Source organism: Plectrocnemia conspersa, unplaced genomic scaffold, assembly GCF_051122295.1.
Source record: "Plectrocnemia conspersa isolate PC_06_02 unplaced genomic scaffold, ASM5112229v1 ptg000011l, whole genome shotgun sequence".
Taxonomy (NCBI): Eukaryota; Metazoa; Arthropoda; class Insecta; order Trichoptera; family Polycentropodidae; genus Plectrocnemia; species Plectrocnemia conspersa.
In genome coordinates this window covers 14,971,011-14,987,555 of record NW_028277175.1, presented here as the reverse complement: position 1 = coordinate 14,987,555, position 16,545 = coordinate 14,971,011, and the positions used below count along the sequence as shown (strand labels likewise).

The 16,545-nt window shown below is 32.1% G+C and overlaps 2 protein-coding genes across 8 annotated transcripts in view; one reads left to right on the top strand and one right to left on the bottom strand.

Moving 5' to 3' along the window:
* LOC148229625 (allatotropins-like) overlaps positions 1-5,112 on the top strand; it is a 51,514-nt gene extending 46,402 nt beyond the window's left edge. The window contains exons 3-6 of the mRNA XM_088196978.1: positions 222-411; positions 571-667; positions 3,605-3,692; positions 4,461-5,112. Coding sequence (XP_088053104.1) covers positions 225-411; positions 571-667; positions 3,605-3,692; positions 4,461-4,505 — 417 coding nt within the window. The 5' untranslated portion in view covers positions 222-224 and the 3' untranslated portion in view covers positions 4,506-5,112. The remainder of the gene's footprint in view (positions 1-221; positions 412-570; positions 668-3,604; positions 3,693-4,460) is intronic.
* A 1,658-nt stretch (positions 5,113-6,770) lies between these two features.
* Svil (Supervillin) overlaps positions 6,771-16,545 on the bottom strand; it is a 261,654-nt gene continuing 251,879 nt past the window's right edge. For all 7 annotated transcript variants that reach the window (XM_088198613.1, XM_088198614.1, XM_088198612.1 and 4 more), the window contains 11 exons: positions 14,794-14,910; positions 12,388-12,545; positions 12,133-12,311; positions 11,869-12,064; positions 11,632-11,798; positions 11,288-11,573; positions 9,546-11,224; positions 9,381-9,473; positions 9,118-9,311; positions 8,379-8,537; positions 6,771-8,295 (listed from right to left, as the gene is read on the bottom strand). In XM_088198613.1, coding sequence (XP_088054739.1) covers positions 8,209-8,295; positions 8,379-8,537; positions 9,118-9,311; positions 9,381-9,473; positions 9,546-11,224; positions 11,288-11,573; positions 11,632-11,798; positions 11,869-12,064; positions 12,133-12,311; positions 12,388-12,545; positions 14,794-14,910 — 3,315 coding nt within the window. In that variant the 3' untranslated portion in view covers positions 6,771-8,208. The remainder of the gene's footprint in view (positions 8,296-8,378; positions 8,538-9,117; positions 9,312-9,380; positions 9,474-9,545; positions 11,225-11,287; positions 11,574-11,631; positions 11,799-11,868; positions 12,065-12,132; positions 12,312-12,387; positions 12,546-14,793; positions 14,911-16,545) is intronic.

The following is a 16,545-nucleotide window of genomic DNA, read 5'->3' as shown; positions in this document are numbered from 1 at the left end:
TTTGAGTTAACTAAAAAAATATATAGGTCATTACTTATTTATTATTATGTTGTGAAAATTACGTACAATGTTAATTATAAGAATATATACTATTAAATCCGCAAAATCCGTAGAACTTGATCTCATTATAGAATTTAAAAATGCGCTCTTGGAACAAGTCTTCATCGTACACATTGTATGTAATAAATATAATTAATTATTGAATTATTTATTTTTTTCAGAAAATGAGGCTTTCGATACACATGATAGTGGCAGTTGTGACCCTGTGGTTAGCTTTAGCGGCCGGCGCAAGGTCTCTGACGAGAGCAAAACAACCCAGGGCAACTAGGGGTTTCAAAAACACTGAAATGATGACAGCTCGCGGTTTCGGTAAAAGGGGGCTCGCTCTACACACTCAAGAACCTCTCAATGGTTGGTATTACATAAAAAATCTTTCAACACAATCATAATATTAAATAAGCTCGCGCCTCCGGCGTATACGGAAAAATCTTCGCCAAAATATACCGCAAAATAAACGAGTAGATTTTATTTTTATGTATTTTTAACGAAAATACAATTATTCTGTTTCAGCAATTAGCTTAGGGCCGACCGATAATTTTCTGGACATGTTGGACACTCAGCAAGACCACACCTTCATGGATCAGATCGATGAAAAGCTTCCAGAGAGGTAATTACAAAACTGCTCAATTACGCCCGTAGCTTTAGAAAAAAACTTTAATTACTAAAACAAAGTTAAAACAGTGTACGAGCATGAAATAATTTAGCACATTCATAAATTTAATTAATATAAACACAATTTTGAAAAGTAATTTCAGTGTTGACATACGTAGTAGGGTTGCTCGAAAAAAATAAGATTTTTTTCCAATTTAACTTTATTGAACCGTGTCGATTGTAGAATTTTAAGCTACACTAAAAAAAATTAAAAATGTTAAATTTCGTCAATTTATTTAAACTTATAATACAATGCCCAATCGGAAAGAGTCAACCGATTAATATTTTTTTAAGTATTTTTTCTTCTAATTATAGAAGGTGACTTTCCCGCACTATAGCAAATCGAAAAAATCTTAATTCTGCTTCCGACCCGGGTACCCGGATGTTTTTAAAATAACCGAATATCCTATTATTTTTAGCAGATATCCGCTCATTTTAAATTTAATATATTTGATTTCTTCATATAAAGTATGTATTTCACACAATTTTCAAAATTTAAAATTCTCGCAAAACCCATCTGCAGATTAAGTTGGTAGTGAGAGTAGTATATTAAAAAGGGACAAAAAATCCCTATTTAATAGTTTGAAAGTATTGGCTCACAATGTAAGTTTTATGCCACATTTCGTTTCGGCATCCTCAAACATTTTCCGCTTAACAAAAAAAATGTGAATATTTGCAAAAAATACACACCGCATAATCGGAGGACGGTTGTACATAAAAAAAAAACGGCATTTAAGTCTACTATAATTATTTACAATCGCTTGCACTGCCAGTACAAGATGTGAGCAGATTTCTTTTAAAACTATCCAATACAATTTTGATTTTGTATTAACTACTTAATGTAAATTATTTTATTATATAATCAATATTTATTATTATTAAAGAAGTAACCAAAAATATTTACTCTTCACTTTTGCAAATTTGAAAAGAGCAAATTCTGCATGTACAATTAGGCGATCCATTAATAGAGGATTATAAATTTTCATTAAAACTTTAAGATGTGAAAGCATCATGAAAGTTTTTAATCCGGGAGAGTTGATAATTGTCGGCACTTCATAAAATTTCTGTTAATCTTTAGGCTCATAGTAGAAACAATATATTGGGACGGGTGAGCCGTTTCACGTGTTTTTATGATAAATAAATTCATATATTAAAATGTTTCCATGCTCATTGACAAAAGGCGAAAGAAGAGTGGTTCTGAAATATTTCTTTGTCATATTTTATATTTTTATACTTTGGTTTCATGATAAAATTTGAGGACTCTAAAATTTATATATTATGACTAAAATTAAATTTTTAGATACAACTTTATAAAAATTACATTAGTTTCATCGGCGGTGTAATATTAGTTATTCAATTTATAATTATACATATTTTTTTGTTATTACCATTCGAATAAAATTATTGTAAATAATACAGCCTGATTTTTTGTCCTTTGGTGCAAATACCATAATATTATTTTTTGTTCATTTATATGTTACAACTTCTCCCTTGCATATTTTTTTATTGCTTATGTTAGACCAGTGTCAAGCGTTCATATTAAGACTGTTTATTACACTATTACTACTTACAATAAGTGAGAATCAACTGAATCATATCTAAACCGAATTTTGACCAATAGGAGAGCGTAAAAAACAATTATCACTTCTCAGAAGTCAAAAATTCACGTCAAATGAAATAGAATCGTGCCGTCGCCGTAGCAGTGGGAACGCTCGAACCACTGCGACGGTTCAACTTCTTAAAGCCATAAGTGCTGAATTTATTTTATGATTAATAAACTAAAAACATGAAAATCAAGCGAAGAAGAAGAAAGCGACTGAGTGGATGGACAGAAAGGTTCCTCAAAAACAGAATGAAAATATTGCGCAAAACCAATATTATGTCAACAGTCTAGTTTTTCCATCGAAGTTGATAATTTTTGCCATCGATTGTGCAGCTAACTGAACTTTCAGAACGCTCAAGGATCTCTTTTAATATAATTTTGTCAGTTTTTGTAATAACTACAATGACAAGATATCATCAAACATTAAACGTTCTTAAAGGTCGAAATTTATCGGAACAGACTGATGTCCCGATCTTTTCCATATGTTTTTATTTTAGATTGTACAATTTAAGCGAGTTAAAATTGTTGGCGAATAATGTTCTGGAGACCTGAAAATATGCCTTAGCTCTATTGTGAATTTGGCCGTATGGGTAGTTGCTAAATTATGCAATATGATCCTTCTTGGCAAGACAAACAAAAGTTTGCGAAAACTTCTGCGAGTTAGTTGTTCTTATTGAATGCTCTGCTTCACACGTTCAGTGTGTTTTTTCTGAGTATATAATAAACACTATTTTGGGTCCGCAATAAAACACTCGTTGTTGAAAACGTCCTATCGAGTTGAAAGTAGCATGTTAAGTACAACAATCGGTTAACTTTCAACCGCATTGTAGATAAAGAGTGAATATTGCTCGGGACAACTGCCCAGTTGAGATATGCTAAGAATGACAAAATCACGATGGCAAATATGGATCAAATTAATGTATTGGCATACAAGTACATAGTATCATTATTTGTAAATTACGGAAAATAAGCTCACATTACCCAACATAAATTTTAATAAAACATTAATCATTAAATGATTTCAATAACCTATGTATTGTTGAATTGTATAAAAAAATCCATTCGTGCACAAAAACAATAAATTGATTCATTGCGACTACACCCACTTTTATAACGGTGTGAATGCATTTTAATCGGAATTCGCAGAAAACGAGTGGAGTTGCCAGATACCATAAATTGTACAGCGAAATGAGAAAAACTTCGAACAAAACATGTTCAATATTGCGAAAACGCAAATACAATTCATTGATAAACGCATTTTTTTCATGAAATATTTGTTTATTTTTTTAGTGTTCCAATTGATTGGTTTGTTGACGAATTGCTGAACAACCCGGAATTGACCAGGACTATAGTGCGCAAGTTTGTTGACGCAAATCAGGTAAATAAATAATTTATTTATATTTATTATTATTTTTATAAACAAAAATAAACATTTTTTTAATAGTATGTCTTGTGAGATAATACAGACTTCGAACTTTTTAATTAAATAAATAGTTTAAAAATCAGATATTTATTTAGTTTTGAGTAAAATATAAAAAATAACATTAAATGTTTTTACTCATTAGATATTTAATGCTTCTAAATATACAATGTTAACTTTTCTGTAACAAACTTATGTATTATAAATAATGTTTTAATACAATACATAAATATATAATTAATTTTTACGTATAGCATTATAGAAATGATATGTTTGATTAAGTAGTTACTATGTCAGTTTCTTACTCCCAATTTAAAAAATTAAGTACGTTTATAAAATATAATATATATATGCACATGTCAATTGTGTAGTTATAATGTATATAAAAAATAAAATATAAAAAGTAATATTTGAGTTAGAATTTGTGATAGAAATATTTACTAAATACAAATAAAACTTATGTACTTTAGACGTATTATCTGTCTGCTACGTATTTATTTAACGCGTCTCGAAAATAGTACATTTATCGTTTTATTTTTATTTAATTCATTATATATATTTTTAATACAATAATTTTATAGCTGTGTTGTTTCATTAATAATAAAAGCATTTTCTCGTACGTTGCAATTTAAATGATATGAATAAAAATGTGCATTAGGGTAGCTCTTGATAGTACATTTGCGAGCGTGTATTACTACAGTTTATATTAATTTTCATTTTTTCTAGGATGGAATGGTCTCTCCCGACGAACTCCTGCGAAACACCTACTGAAGAAAATGGCCACGTTCTCTCAATAATATAATCTTAAAAATGTAAAAATAAATAATAATTTCTATTCTCCGCATAGCATTGTTAACAGTGTATTTTGCCGTTTTTATTATTTTTATTAAATATATCATTTCATCATCTTTATTCGACGATAGTAAACATTTTCCAGGTGGCAGTTGATTGACTGGGCTGGTGTTTCTAGGGTAGAATAAAGATCTATACATACATTTTGTTTCCGCTCCCTATAATCCGTTGAAATGTTATTTGATTTCAGTAATATCCACCCTAGAAACATGTCAAAAGCTGTTCCTCTGCGAAATGTTCACAGGATGTCTTAGTCGTATAATATTATAAATATATAGTGATTTTACCACTAAAACTATTTTTTATCATAATAAAACTAACTTCTAAATAATATTCAATTATTATTGTTAATGTGTAATAATGTAACCCTATTATTATACGTCTATTTTGTGAAGAAAAAAAATATTTATGATTAAATTCAACTATGAATAAATGTATATGTATGTGTTGGTTTAATAATTTTATGATGTAAATTGAAAATAATGTAATATTAAAATGTTATCGATTGCTAGATGGTTCAGCCAAATGTTATTTTATTATCTTAACACTTCCCTTCCTTTTAATTTCGTGTAAATTTATATAATACATACGAAGTATAGAAAGTATACATTAGATTCAAATAAATTTGGACATACATGCCTTCATTTAAAGCCAAGCAGATAGCAATTATTTTCAAAATAAGACGTTCGGCTTCTTAGGTAATTGTCCACTGGATCATTCAATGAATCGTGTTTGAGCACGTGTTTCTTTAAGTGTAAGACATGTATGACACCGCTTTGCATCGATTGATAACAAGAGATAAGAAATTGATATTTTATAGAAATATTAAACGAAAAAAAATTGATCAGACTACTTTCAAGGTCGAAATTCATCAATAAAAGGTAAAGTTGCTGAATAAATTGATTTGGAATGTTATCAAGCATCCATCATATTCTTAAGATCTTGCTCCATACAACGTTAACTTTTAATGTCCAATACAAAAGCAGATTTCAAAAACTCAAAGCGGGCGCAACTCTCCAGAGCAGGAGACGCGAAGAGAGAAGCAGCGGCTTCTGTAATCTTCGATGGTCTTAGGTAGGTTACTTTTAAATAAAGTTCGTACGAAGTGATTCCATGCTGAAGAGCTCTTAAAGTTCTAATATCTTGAACTTTAAAATGATTGTTTAAGTGTAAATGTCACTAATTTTTAGTAAATGTCTCTGAGAAAGTGATCGTTGGTTACCCGCGTTCTAAATCGGTACTTTGTTTGCTGCGAATTCAAATGAATTTTCATGAGTCCAAGTCAGAAGCGAAGTAGTAGGAAAATCCAGTTCTTAATGGAAATGTAATCTGAAAGGAATTTAAATTTGTAATTTAGGTTATCTTCAGCTATATGTTGCCTACATTCCACTGATTTGGTCCCTTCTGACTAAATGTATTATTTTGTGTTTGTATAGTGACCGTCTGTCATTGAAAATTGCACTTTCAAGTGGTCCTAATCCATTCAAATATTTATTTATTTATTTTTAGATTAAATTAAGACCATCGTTGCCTAACAGGTTACCCCAATGCGCCACGATGGTCGAAAACAAATTTTAAATTTATAAAACATAAAAAACATATATATACATAAATATAACAATACTTAAAAATAACTAAAAATTATAAAATATTAAAATTAAATGATACAAACTGGATCAGATCCTCGTAGCTAACATTAAATAAATCAATATGTAATGCCAGCGTATTAAATCTCTAATCTTCGCGTTGTATAACGTTGGCGTAACAATTAAACTTGTTCTGCAAGTTGCAAATACTTAGTTTTACTAAACTTTAAATACAATTAGTTTTAATTTTAGTCTCTCTCTCAGCAGGTTATAACAACGATTTTTATTTCTTAACTTTATTCTGCGCTTACACTTTTCCTATCAAATAAATTGACAAAGACAATAAAAACCATCAATAATATGAGAATTGACTACCCTACATTTTTTTAAATGGCGTACCAATCTAGCTAGCGAACTTAGACTGAATTATTCAAAAAAGTTTTGTTGAAACTACAGCAGATTTAATTATTTTATGTATTAAAAAATTACAGAAAATATTGGATGATGAAAAATTATATTTTAAAACACAGAAATGTCGTAAACTGTTCTAGATTATAATAAATATAAATATTTTCATTACTAAAATAAAAAGACACTCTTCAAAACTTTATAAAACCTATTTATTCACGTACTTTGAGTTACAGCATTATTATATCATAGGAACGGAGCAACAATTATTAAAAAAACGCAAATAAAATTATTAACTCCAAAATATTCAGTCACAATAATTAATAATTACAAGCACAACATAAATAATTCTGTATAACATATATGTACCAATATTTATAATATATACGGATAAATTATTTTCCAGTCTCGGAAAAAAAGTACCAAAAAATTAATTTTTAAATACAGGTATGTACTAATTTTTATTCATATATACAAAATTAAATCTAATGGATATGAAATATTTCGCAATATATATAAATTGTTAAAAAAGTTATAAACAATTCTCAATATTATTCATTATTTATTTTTCCAATATGAAATTCCTAATTTATATACAAGCCTATTTATTTATTATATGTATACCAAGCTTTCATCAGCTGATAATTTTGAACACTGATTAATTTTCATGTATATATAAAAGGATTTAAAATCCTTCCAATTCCCTTGTAGCCAAGGCTTGACTTCATTGTTAAAATTATTTATTAATAAACAAAGCATCGTTGAACTAAAACACAAATTGTTTATAAGTATACGCAAATACGAATATCACGATATGTTATATATTATCACACATTAGTTATTTTTTTCGACAACCTTTCGACTGATTGAAATCATACGTGCACAAAAAGAAAATAATACTCACGTCACATATTATAATACAAAGTTAACATGCCTTGTGCAATTAATATATTCTATATTGGTTAAAAAGTCCAAGTCTTCACAATAAAACATTAACAAAATTTTGAATAGTATCAATGGTAACATATTCAATGGACAATGTATACAATAAAAGCATTGAACCCTGCATATAAACGTTTTCAAGCTATTCTTCGCTTTGAATTTGGTTACGATTATGTCTTCGATCCGACGAGACCTTTCAACATAAATCTAATAGCCGCAGTACATCCTTACATTAAGATCATATTAAGTAACTGAAAAATATATGGCCTATGACTCAAACAAACATTAAGTAAACAGTTATGTAATGCATATTATTATTTTAATTAAGTCATATTATAAAAAAAACTGAGAAATTAAGATGTTAAATTTGTCGCAGACAATATTTATTTGTTAAATAAAACGAAACCATGAATATAGTAATATCTCAATTATTGCACGCAACACGAGCAGACAGACGAGTTATGGTTCCGTTGAGTCTCGTCTATCAACGAAGCCTCTGATAGACTTTCATTGTGAAAGTTCACGTGTTGTTTGATGTAGATAACGAATCGAATGACGTTGTTCATCAGAAAGTGTCTGCTGATCATTGTCGTCGTGCACCTGATTAAGTCGATTTCGTTATTCAATCCTACGTAATGTAGTGGATTATCGATAATTGTGTTGGGACGCTTCCGTTGTTCAATGGGTCAGAATAAGCCAAGTTCCTTCTTCATATTGACTTGCTTCCAGGATGGTAAATCGCGAAAAGCTTCCTTCTTCATTCCGAAAGTTTCCTGAAATATAAATAATAATACAATATTATGTCTATTATGTTATACTAAATCTGAATGTATGTATATATGTTTTAAATACAAACCTCAAATTGTTGATTTGTAAGATAACGCTCGATATTAGCCGGATCTACGCCATCAGGCAATGGTCTTTGTCTCAAAACAGCTAGTGGAAAACTTGTGCGTGACAATCGAGCTAATTCTTCTACGACACTGCGACCACCTTCTCCACCTTTGTATCCTTGCTGCAATTACAATATTAGTATGCCATGATTAAATAAAATTTTTGCTTTTGTGTTTGTCATTTAAACAATTATTTTCTAGTGAAAAAAATCGAGCGATATTTGCGCTAATCAATATAAAAGTCATGAAATAAGTTTCTCAGTTAGAGATAATGCCGTAGCAGCATGTCTATTTTACTCAATTAATAGGATAATATATAAAATATATGCTTTCAGTTGAATTCATGAATTACCTGAAACCTAAATGATTACTATAGCTTAAACTAACCCTCAAAGTTGCTAGCCCTATTTCGAACCACTAAAACTGTGCAATGGTTGTTTGCGAAGGCATTAATCACATCTGTAATTAAAACAATAATCCCAACAGGCACAGTTAAAGTATGTGTTTGTTCTCAGAATACCATTGATTTCTAACAAATTAGCTTTTTGTTTCAAGCTGATTTAATTACCAATTTGCTTTTTCTTTGCCATGACAATATCTAATTAAAAATACAATAATTCAGCATGCATGCTAGATGCATACGTATACTTATAGGCAAATGTAACTATTGTTACAATAAAAACGAATAGAATGCATATATACCATCATATTTATCTCGGCAATGTCGTCTCTATCTTGCCAGATGTCAAACAGATTGGTGAACTGTAGAGGTTCCAGCCCCGCTATAGTTATAAACGCCTGCGTTTCTTTACCGTCAGAATGACATAGCTCCCAATATCGCAAAACAGTTTCCAACGCAGCCTTGCGACACTCTTGCCATCGGATACTTCTCAATCCTGAAAGACAATTTTCTTTAAACACATGCGCTAAACTCAGAGATATATAATAATTGTATTTCAAACTACCTGCTCCGACTTCAGCACTGTCGCCGTCTTCATTCTGAGGCAACCAACCCTGCCACACCCATAATACATCACCATTATCGTATAAGAATAATCCTAAAATTAAAAAATATAATGTATTTCAGCAACAAAAAGCGTTGATTGATATTATTATCAATATTCACTCACCAGGCTGTGACACAGAATAGAGATCTTTTTGGGAGAACGGATATGGTGTTACTAGATTATCATATCTGAGGGGTGAGAGTATTTCATTGGCGACGAATTGACCGGATATATCTGTAAAATGGAACAATCGAGGTGTCGTAGCCACAACATCAGATGTCTTATTGTCTTTATCGATCAAAGAGTGGTAAAGCTGCCTATTAGCACCTCCCAACGCTTCAATCACAGATTTAGGCTCGTCGCCTTCATATATTTCCGTAATCTTAACTTCAACAACGTCAGAATTGAATATGTTCTGTTGCTTCATATGATTTGCCATTTCTACTGCCATTGTCTTGGTATGCTTGAGACTCTTCGCTCCATGCCACACGTGAATATGACCCAATTCACTATCTACAATCAGCATAGAAGCCCTGCTCCTCAGTTGACGCATAGAACAAGTGACTTGTACAATGTGTGACTCGTTGACAACGTTTCCGCGGGTCATGTACATTCTGTACCTATTTTTATCGTTTCCTTTTTTGCCTTGGTGAATTTTCATGGTTCCTTTGAAAAGATTGAGGAACGCAGGAGGTTCAGAGCCTTGAGTTACTCTGATCTGAGGACCTTTTTCATGATCGAGTTCCACAGTCAATAGAGCAGCGGCACCTTTTTCGTTGGGAGTGGCGTCTTTGCCTTGCCAGCAAAAATATGCGCATCTATCTCTACCAGTCAAATTATGTTTCGATGGTTTTCCAGTGAGCTCCCTTCCAGATACGTTTAGCTGATATTCCCATCGGATTATGTAACTGTCGGCCGAATAAAATTCTCCCAAATCTTGACTGCCAATTTCTAAATAACCGTATTCTTGAATAACCCATTTCTTGACAGACTTGGTCTTCACTTCAAAGTGTCTCATGGTTTCTTTATCGTAATAATGAGTACCGCGGCCGACTTGAGATCCTTCCAATTCAAGACTGGGATCGATATATTCGTTCTTCTTCATTTCTTCGGCATCGTACGGTTTAATTTCACTCGAAGAGCTCTTCAGCGTCTCTTCGTCCTCTTTTACTTTGATGACTCTCGAAAAATCAGGCCAATCTAAGAACTTGTCTCTGAACAAGATGTTTTCCATGTGCTGGGTGACTTTGCTTAAAACGGCCCAATCCGGTCTTTTATTAGATTTTTTAACAACGTCGTTGATTTTCTCTCTAGCGCCGAGCATTTGATGGATGCTCACGGGACAAACGATGCAATCTTTATAATCGTATCCTTCGTCCCAAAGCTCCTGCGCCAGCTGGAATGCCATTCGACGCTTCTCAAGAATCGTGTTCTTTCCGTTCCAAACGTACATTTCGGAACCAAAGTCAAAAACTAAAATTTTTGATGGATCAAGCATCGAAATTTTCGGTATTTGCCCCCAAAATTCTTGTATCGGTACGAGTTCATCGTCGATGACTTCGTAGCATATGTTCGTCGGGATTATACCGGACTCGAATATTTCGTCTTCGTCGGCATTACCGGCTGCGGTCGGTGTGAACTCTTCGGCGTCGTCGATCAATCCCAATAAATTCCAGAATTGCTTCCAGCACTTATTCGACCGATGTTTCACTTGTTCGTCCAATGTGATTACGGCTATTGAGTTCATGCAACCCAGATCTTTAGTTGAATGAATATGCAAAGCGATCTCGGCACCTCGAGTTCTATAATGATAATTGAAATTAAAAAAACTCACAATTCAAATAATTTATAAATTAAATACAAACCTTTCAATAACATTTGCATAATAACCCATATACAAAAACACTTGATCCGGAGTAACAAGAATGAAAGAATCGCCGCTGTTGATACTTTCATAATGTGGCTCTACGATTCTAGCTTGAACTCGACGCCGTCCCTTTACGTGTATCAGCAAAGGTTGCTTTGACAACACTTGATTGCTGGAGAAAGACGGAGAAGACGCGATCGCCTTTTTCAAATGCACATTTGAAAAATCTTCACGACTCGCCAAACCAGCTAAGGCTTCAACGGCCATTGGTGAATTTCCCACCACTGAAAAAAAGTTGAATTAAATCATCGAATATACATTGATAGGATTAGATTTACATACATTTTTCTTTTTTCAAGCGTGCTGCTTCCTTATCGGCCAAGCCAGTCGATGGAATCTCAGTATATTCTTGGCGCAAATCGGTACGAGCGGCCAATGCTTTCAATGGATTCTTAGAGCCTCCAGCTCTACGTGCAGCTCTCACTCGGTTCACTGCTGCTCCTCCAAGCCTTAAAATAAATATATACAATTATTAATAAAGATATCAACTTATAATATTATCATTGTAGCAATGCTTACAAATGCCGAGTTCCACTATCGATGACATCCAAATCAATATCTTCGCTTATGGGTGTAATATCATTGTTGTTGTACGGTATGTGTGATACAGACGTCGATGTCAACACGGTTTGCGAGGCACTTGTAAAGAATGAAGTGAATGTTTCGTCATCGGCACGTGGAACAGACACCGAAGGACCTTCTCCATTCATGGAGCCTAATATTAAAATGTTTAATTAATCATAACAAAATATCTAATAACATAAAATAAAACCAAACACATACCATCTTGTGACTTAGTCATCCCGTAAGATTCGCCATTGGTTTCAATGGTTAAATCGTCCACTCCGGACACAGATATGCTCCTCCTGAATTCTCCAATTCCAGTCTTGTGCGGGGAAGCCGGTTGCGATACAGCAGCACTAGAAGCTGATTTCACCGGACCTGCTTCCATTCGACGAGATCTACATATAAAATTAACGTTATACTTAGATTCATATCAAAAGTTATTATGCAAACAGTAAAGGATTTGAGTATTACTTGAAACGAGCGGCAACTGGAGTCTTCTTGATCGGAGTTTGACCGTCAGTCGGAGGCAGTAAAGGCACAATTGGAGATGGTGGTGCTTTATCGCGGTCCATACGCCCCGCCACCGAGAAAAGTGTCGCATCGGATGGACCGATACGCTTTTTCCAGTTCTAAAATTCAAATTAATATTATGTTTATTTTATAATACACAATAATTAAATCTGAAGGCTAAAAAAAATATATATACATATGTGTGTATAACTGTTTTATTTATCTTAACCTAACCCACAACTAATCTAAAAATTAGCAGATACGTTTATAATGCATGAAGCTAGTGGCGAGTTTAATAATAAATACTTTACTAATGGTTTTAAACTTGACAAAATTTATTTACCATTTTACTTTCAATATAACAATAATAAAAACTTAAAGTTATATTGACAGTAAAATTATATATAATACTTATAATAACAATTAAATTAAAACTTTCGATTAATTCATACAACTTTTATGTATTTAATTAAATAGTAAAATCATTTTCTATGAATAATCTTAACATATTATTTCAGCAGGATTGAAGAGCATGAATGAGCATTTAATTTAAATGATAGACACAAGAGTAATTATATGCTGCTCTCCATTTGCTGTTCAAACCCAAACCTAACCTAAGCGAATTAACCAAACCTAACTTGACTTAACAAAAGTTCTAAAACTAACAATTCGTTTAGATTTGGTTTAATTTATTATAAATGTAGAAATACCAGAGCATCCGTTTATAAACAAATACAGTTTTACAGTGAAATTTTAAATCAATTGTTTGATCTATTTTAATTAGTGAAATTGTATTTATACTAGTGAAAATATATTAATACACATTCACTGTAATACACACAAACTCTGCATTTAGGCATAGAAAATTGTATCTAAAGAAACATATTTTACCAGTAAGAAAGCTGTAAATTAACTACATGAATTCAATTACACGTTATAGCCTAAAAGGTTATGCATATGTGGATATTATTAAATTGACATTGTAGCAAAACATATTTCTCTGGCGTTTATCAGACTAGACTAACTGTATAAATCAGTGACACTTAAAAAACCTGCGTTTGAATCCCTTATGGACCTTGGTAATTTGCAAATTCTATCGTATCGGAGAGATCAGAATTAGTGATTTTTATATAATTATATTTCGATCAATAAGCACAGATTAGGTTTTCCTAGATTTTCTTAATCTCACGGTTGAATAATTAAAATAAAATTGAGCTAGGTCGTGCATAGTAATTGTAAGTGTATAATTAATAAAACATATAGTTTACAGACTTTGATTTCAGTCTGGTGTCTCACTGCTTACTTAGTAGTTGTTGATTGTGTTTACCTTGTTGTAACGCGTTTGGCTAACGCTTAACATGTTGCAACTGATGTTAGTATTCGGGATTTTTATATTAAATTAGATATATGTTATACATATAACAGTATCTTAAGCTCCGGCGTTAATATTTTGAAATGCTAATGCGCAATGTAATTTAAAGACAACAAATTAAATCAACTTTGGGTGAGAATAAAAATTATTAATTATATTATTCAGGGTCAGAATGAATATCAAATGATTAGAATAAAAATATATTATGGTCAAAATAAAAATATAGGAACATCAGAATTAAAATATTAAATAGTCATAATTATATTATTCAGGGTCAGAATAAACACAAAATCGTTAAAATAAAAATAGCATATGGTCAGAATAAAAATATAGGACGATCTTGCGAATTAAAAATATTATTATAAAAATAAATTATTTATTTAAGAAATATTTTATAAAATTTTTCGCTCATACCAAAACTCTTCGGCAGGTTAGGTGCGAGCGAGCGTTGGTCGGAACATTGAATACCCCATGAATAACTCTCAACGAATCTATTTAAATGTATGTAGGATGCGAAGGTATTGAAAGCGACGAACGAAGCGGGAATAACGACAGAGCGGCGGCTTAAAACAATGATAATGAACTGCCGACATGCGAATGACAGATCGACCAGTTGTACCAATCTTCGGCTTTACAGCAATAACAACACTATACGATAACTATTGGCCACTAAAAAAAATGATTCTGACTAGTCCAATTTAAATGCTAACCATTTAATATAAATTCTGAAAAAAAAAATATTCTGGCCGATTATATTCTGACCCGAAAAATACGAGCCTAATTCAAACTATATATGTTGTAACACATTATCTCATATTTATATTACGTTAGAAGTGGCGTCATTCATCAATGTAAGTTCATAATCACCTCATGGTTAGATTAATGAATTCTTAACAAATATACAATACAATAATACTAATATTGTTTACGATTTTATTATCTACATTCTAGCGATATACACGTATACATATATATATATATAGATGATCACATACCTGAGACGAGGTTTCCAACTGGTTCCTTCTGTCCGATATAAGCATGTCTTTGCTGAGCTCAGCGGGATCCACCTGGGCGATCTTTCGCGTCTCTTCATGTTGCTGAGTTAGAGTCTCCTGAAAAGAAATATTAAAAAAAGCTATTTTAAAAAGAATCACAAAATTATTATTTACACTAGAGCATATATTAAATCTGGCTCGATTCCAATCGGAAAAGAAACACACACAAACGAACTAATAACACTTAGTTTCCAACCTCTTCTTCCAACTCCTCAATCTCTTCGCACTCTTCGTCTTCGTAATTTTCCGCGGACTCACAGAACGACACTTTTTTAGAATGCTTGCTGCGCTTCGGTTTGAAGTCGTCATAATCCAGGGGTTCGGGGAACCGCCTGAATTCGGCCACATTACTATACCACGGTATAATGACGAACTTGGTCAACACGAAAACGAGAACGACCAAGCCCAAGAACACTTCAAGAGTTTCCAACATGATTGTAGCTACGTCGCGATCATTCGATCAATGAAAACCACCTGTTCGAGCAGAACGAGCATGATGACTATTTAAGGTTTAAAGCTATCGTGATCGGAATGATTGATAGATCGATACGGAACAAACACATACCACACACACAAATACGCACTTCCTCGATTCGTTATCGTTATCTTTATATATTTTTTGAGCACGGTTTGCGTGCAAAAGTAATATGTTTCTAGTAAACCGCACGTTTAATTTATTCGGCAAGCGGTTTAAATTTAAAAGGCGACCGATCGCCCGTTGGCGCAGTGGTCGACTGATCCGCGAGTGGATCCATCATTGCGGTGCGTCGAATATGACCAGGAAAATGCACAGTCACACACCGCAATTTCCTGAATGTTGAGCCATTTCAACGAAACGCCTATCGATTGTAATAGATGATTTATGAGTTACCACAAATAACTAATTGTCTCATAAATTATCTGCCAAAGCCATAGTGGAATATTTTTTAAACTGCATAATTTTTCACAAGTGCATAATCTTGATCAACCCAATTATAAAATGTAGTTTTAACTGGTATTTTAATATAGTATTATACAAACAATTTTGTCTCTTATCTTTATTACTGATTGATTAGAATAAGATCGCAATCTGATTCATTCATTTATTCCGGAGAAAGCGTCCGAATTACGATTAACAAACATTTCGTTTCGACTTCCTTAAAAATTTGCCTGTTAAGAATGCGAGGATCAATTACTACGTAATGATTATATTAGTCTTTGTCAAGGATTCTTTCGCCGGATAAATGAAACGAGTTCATGATTTTATGTATATCGTATAAATCATTTTTGCAAAAAACGAGGGAAATTATCATGTGATGGAAAGTGACCGCTAATTAAACATGAATTATAACTTTATTAATAATTTGAAATAATTTAATAATGAATTAAATGTAGTTATATTTTTTAATAAATGTTTCAAATTCTACACTTTCGTTTATATTTTAATTATTAAATATAATATAATTTACATGCATAAATTTTATAATAATATAAAAACATACCGTATTTTACATATTTTTTTCAAATGTCATAATTTTTCGAGATTTCTCGATCTTTCATTTCTCGAGAAATGAGAAGCTATTTGTAGTCATAGGAGTAAAAGTATTATGCCTGCACTACACTATCTAGAAGTTGGCCAAGGTTGGCCAAGGATGGAAAATATAGTGGGTTACTTGGGTCGAGTTTGGTTCTACCCGCACTAAAATCTCTCAG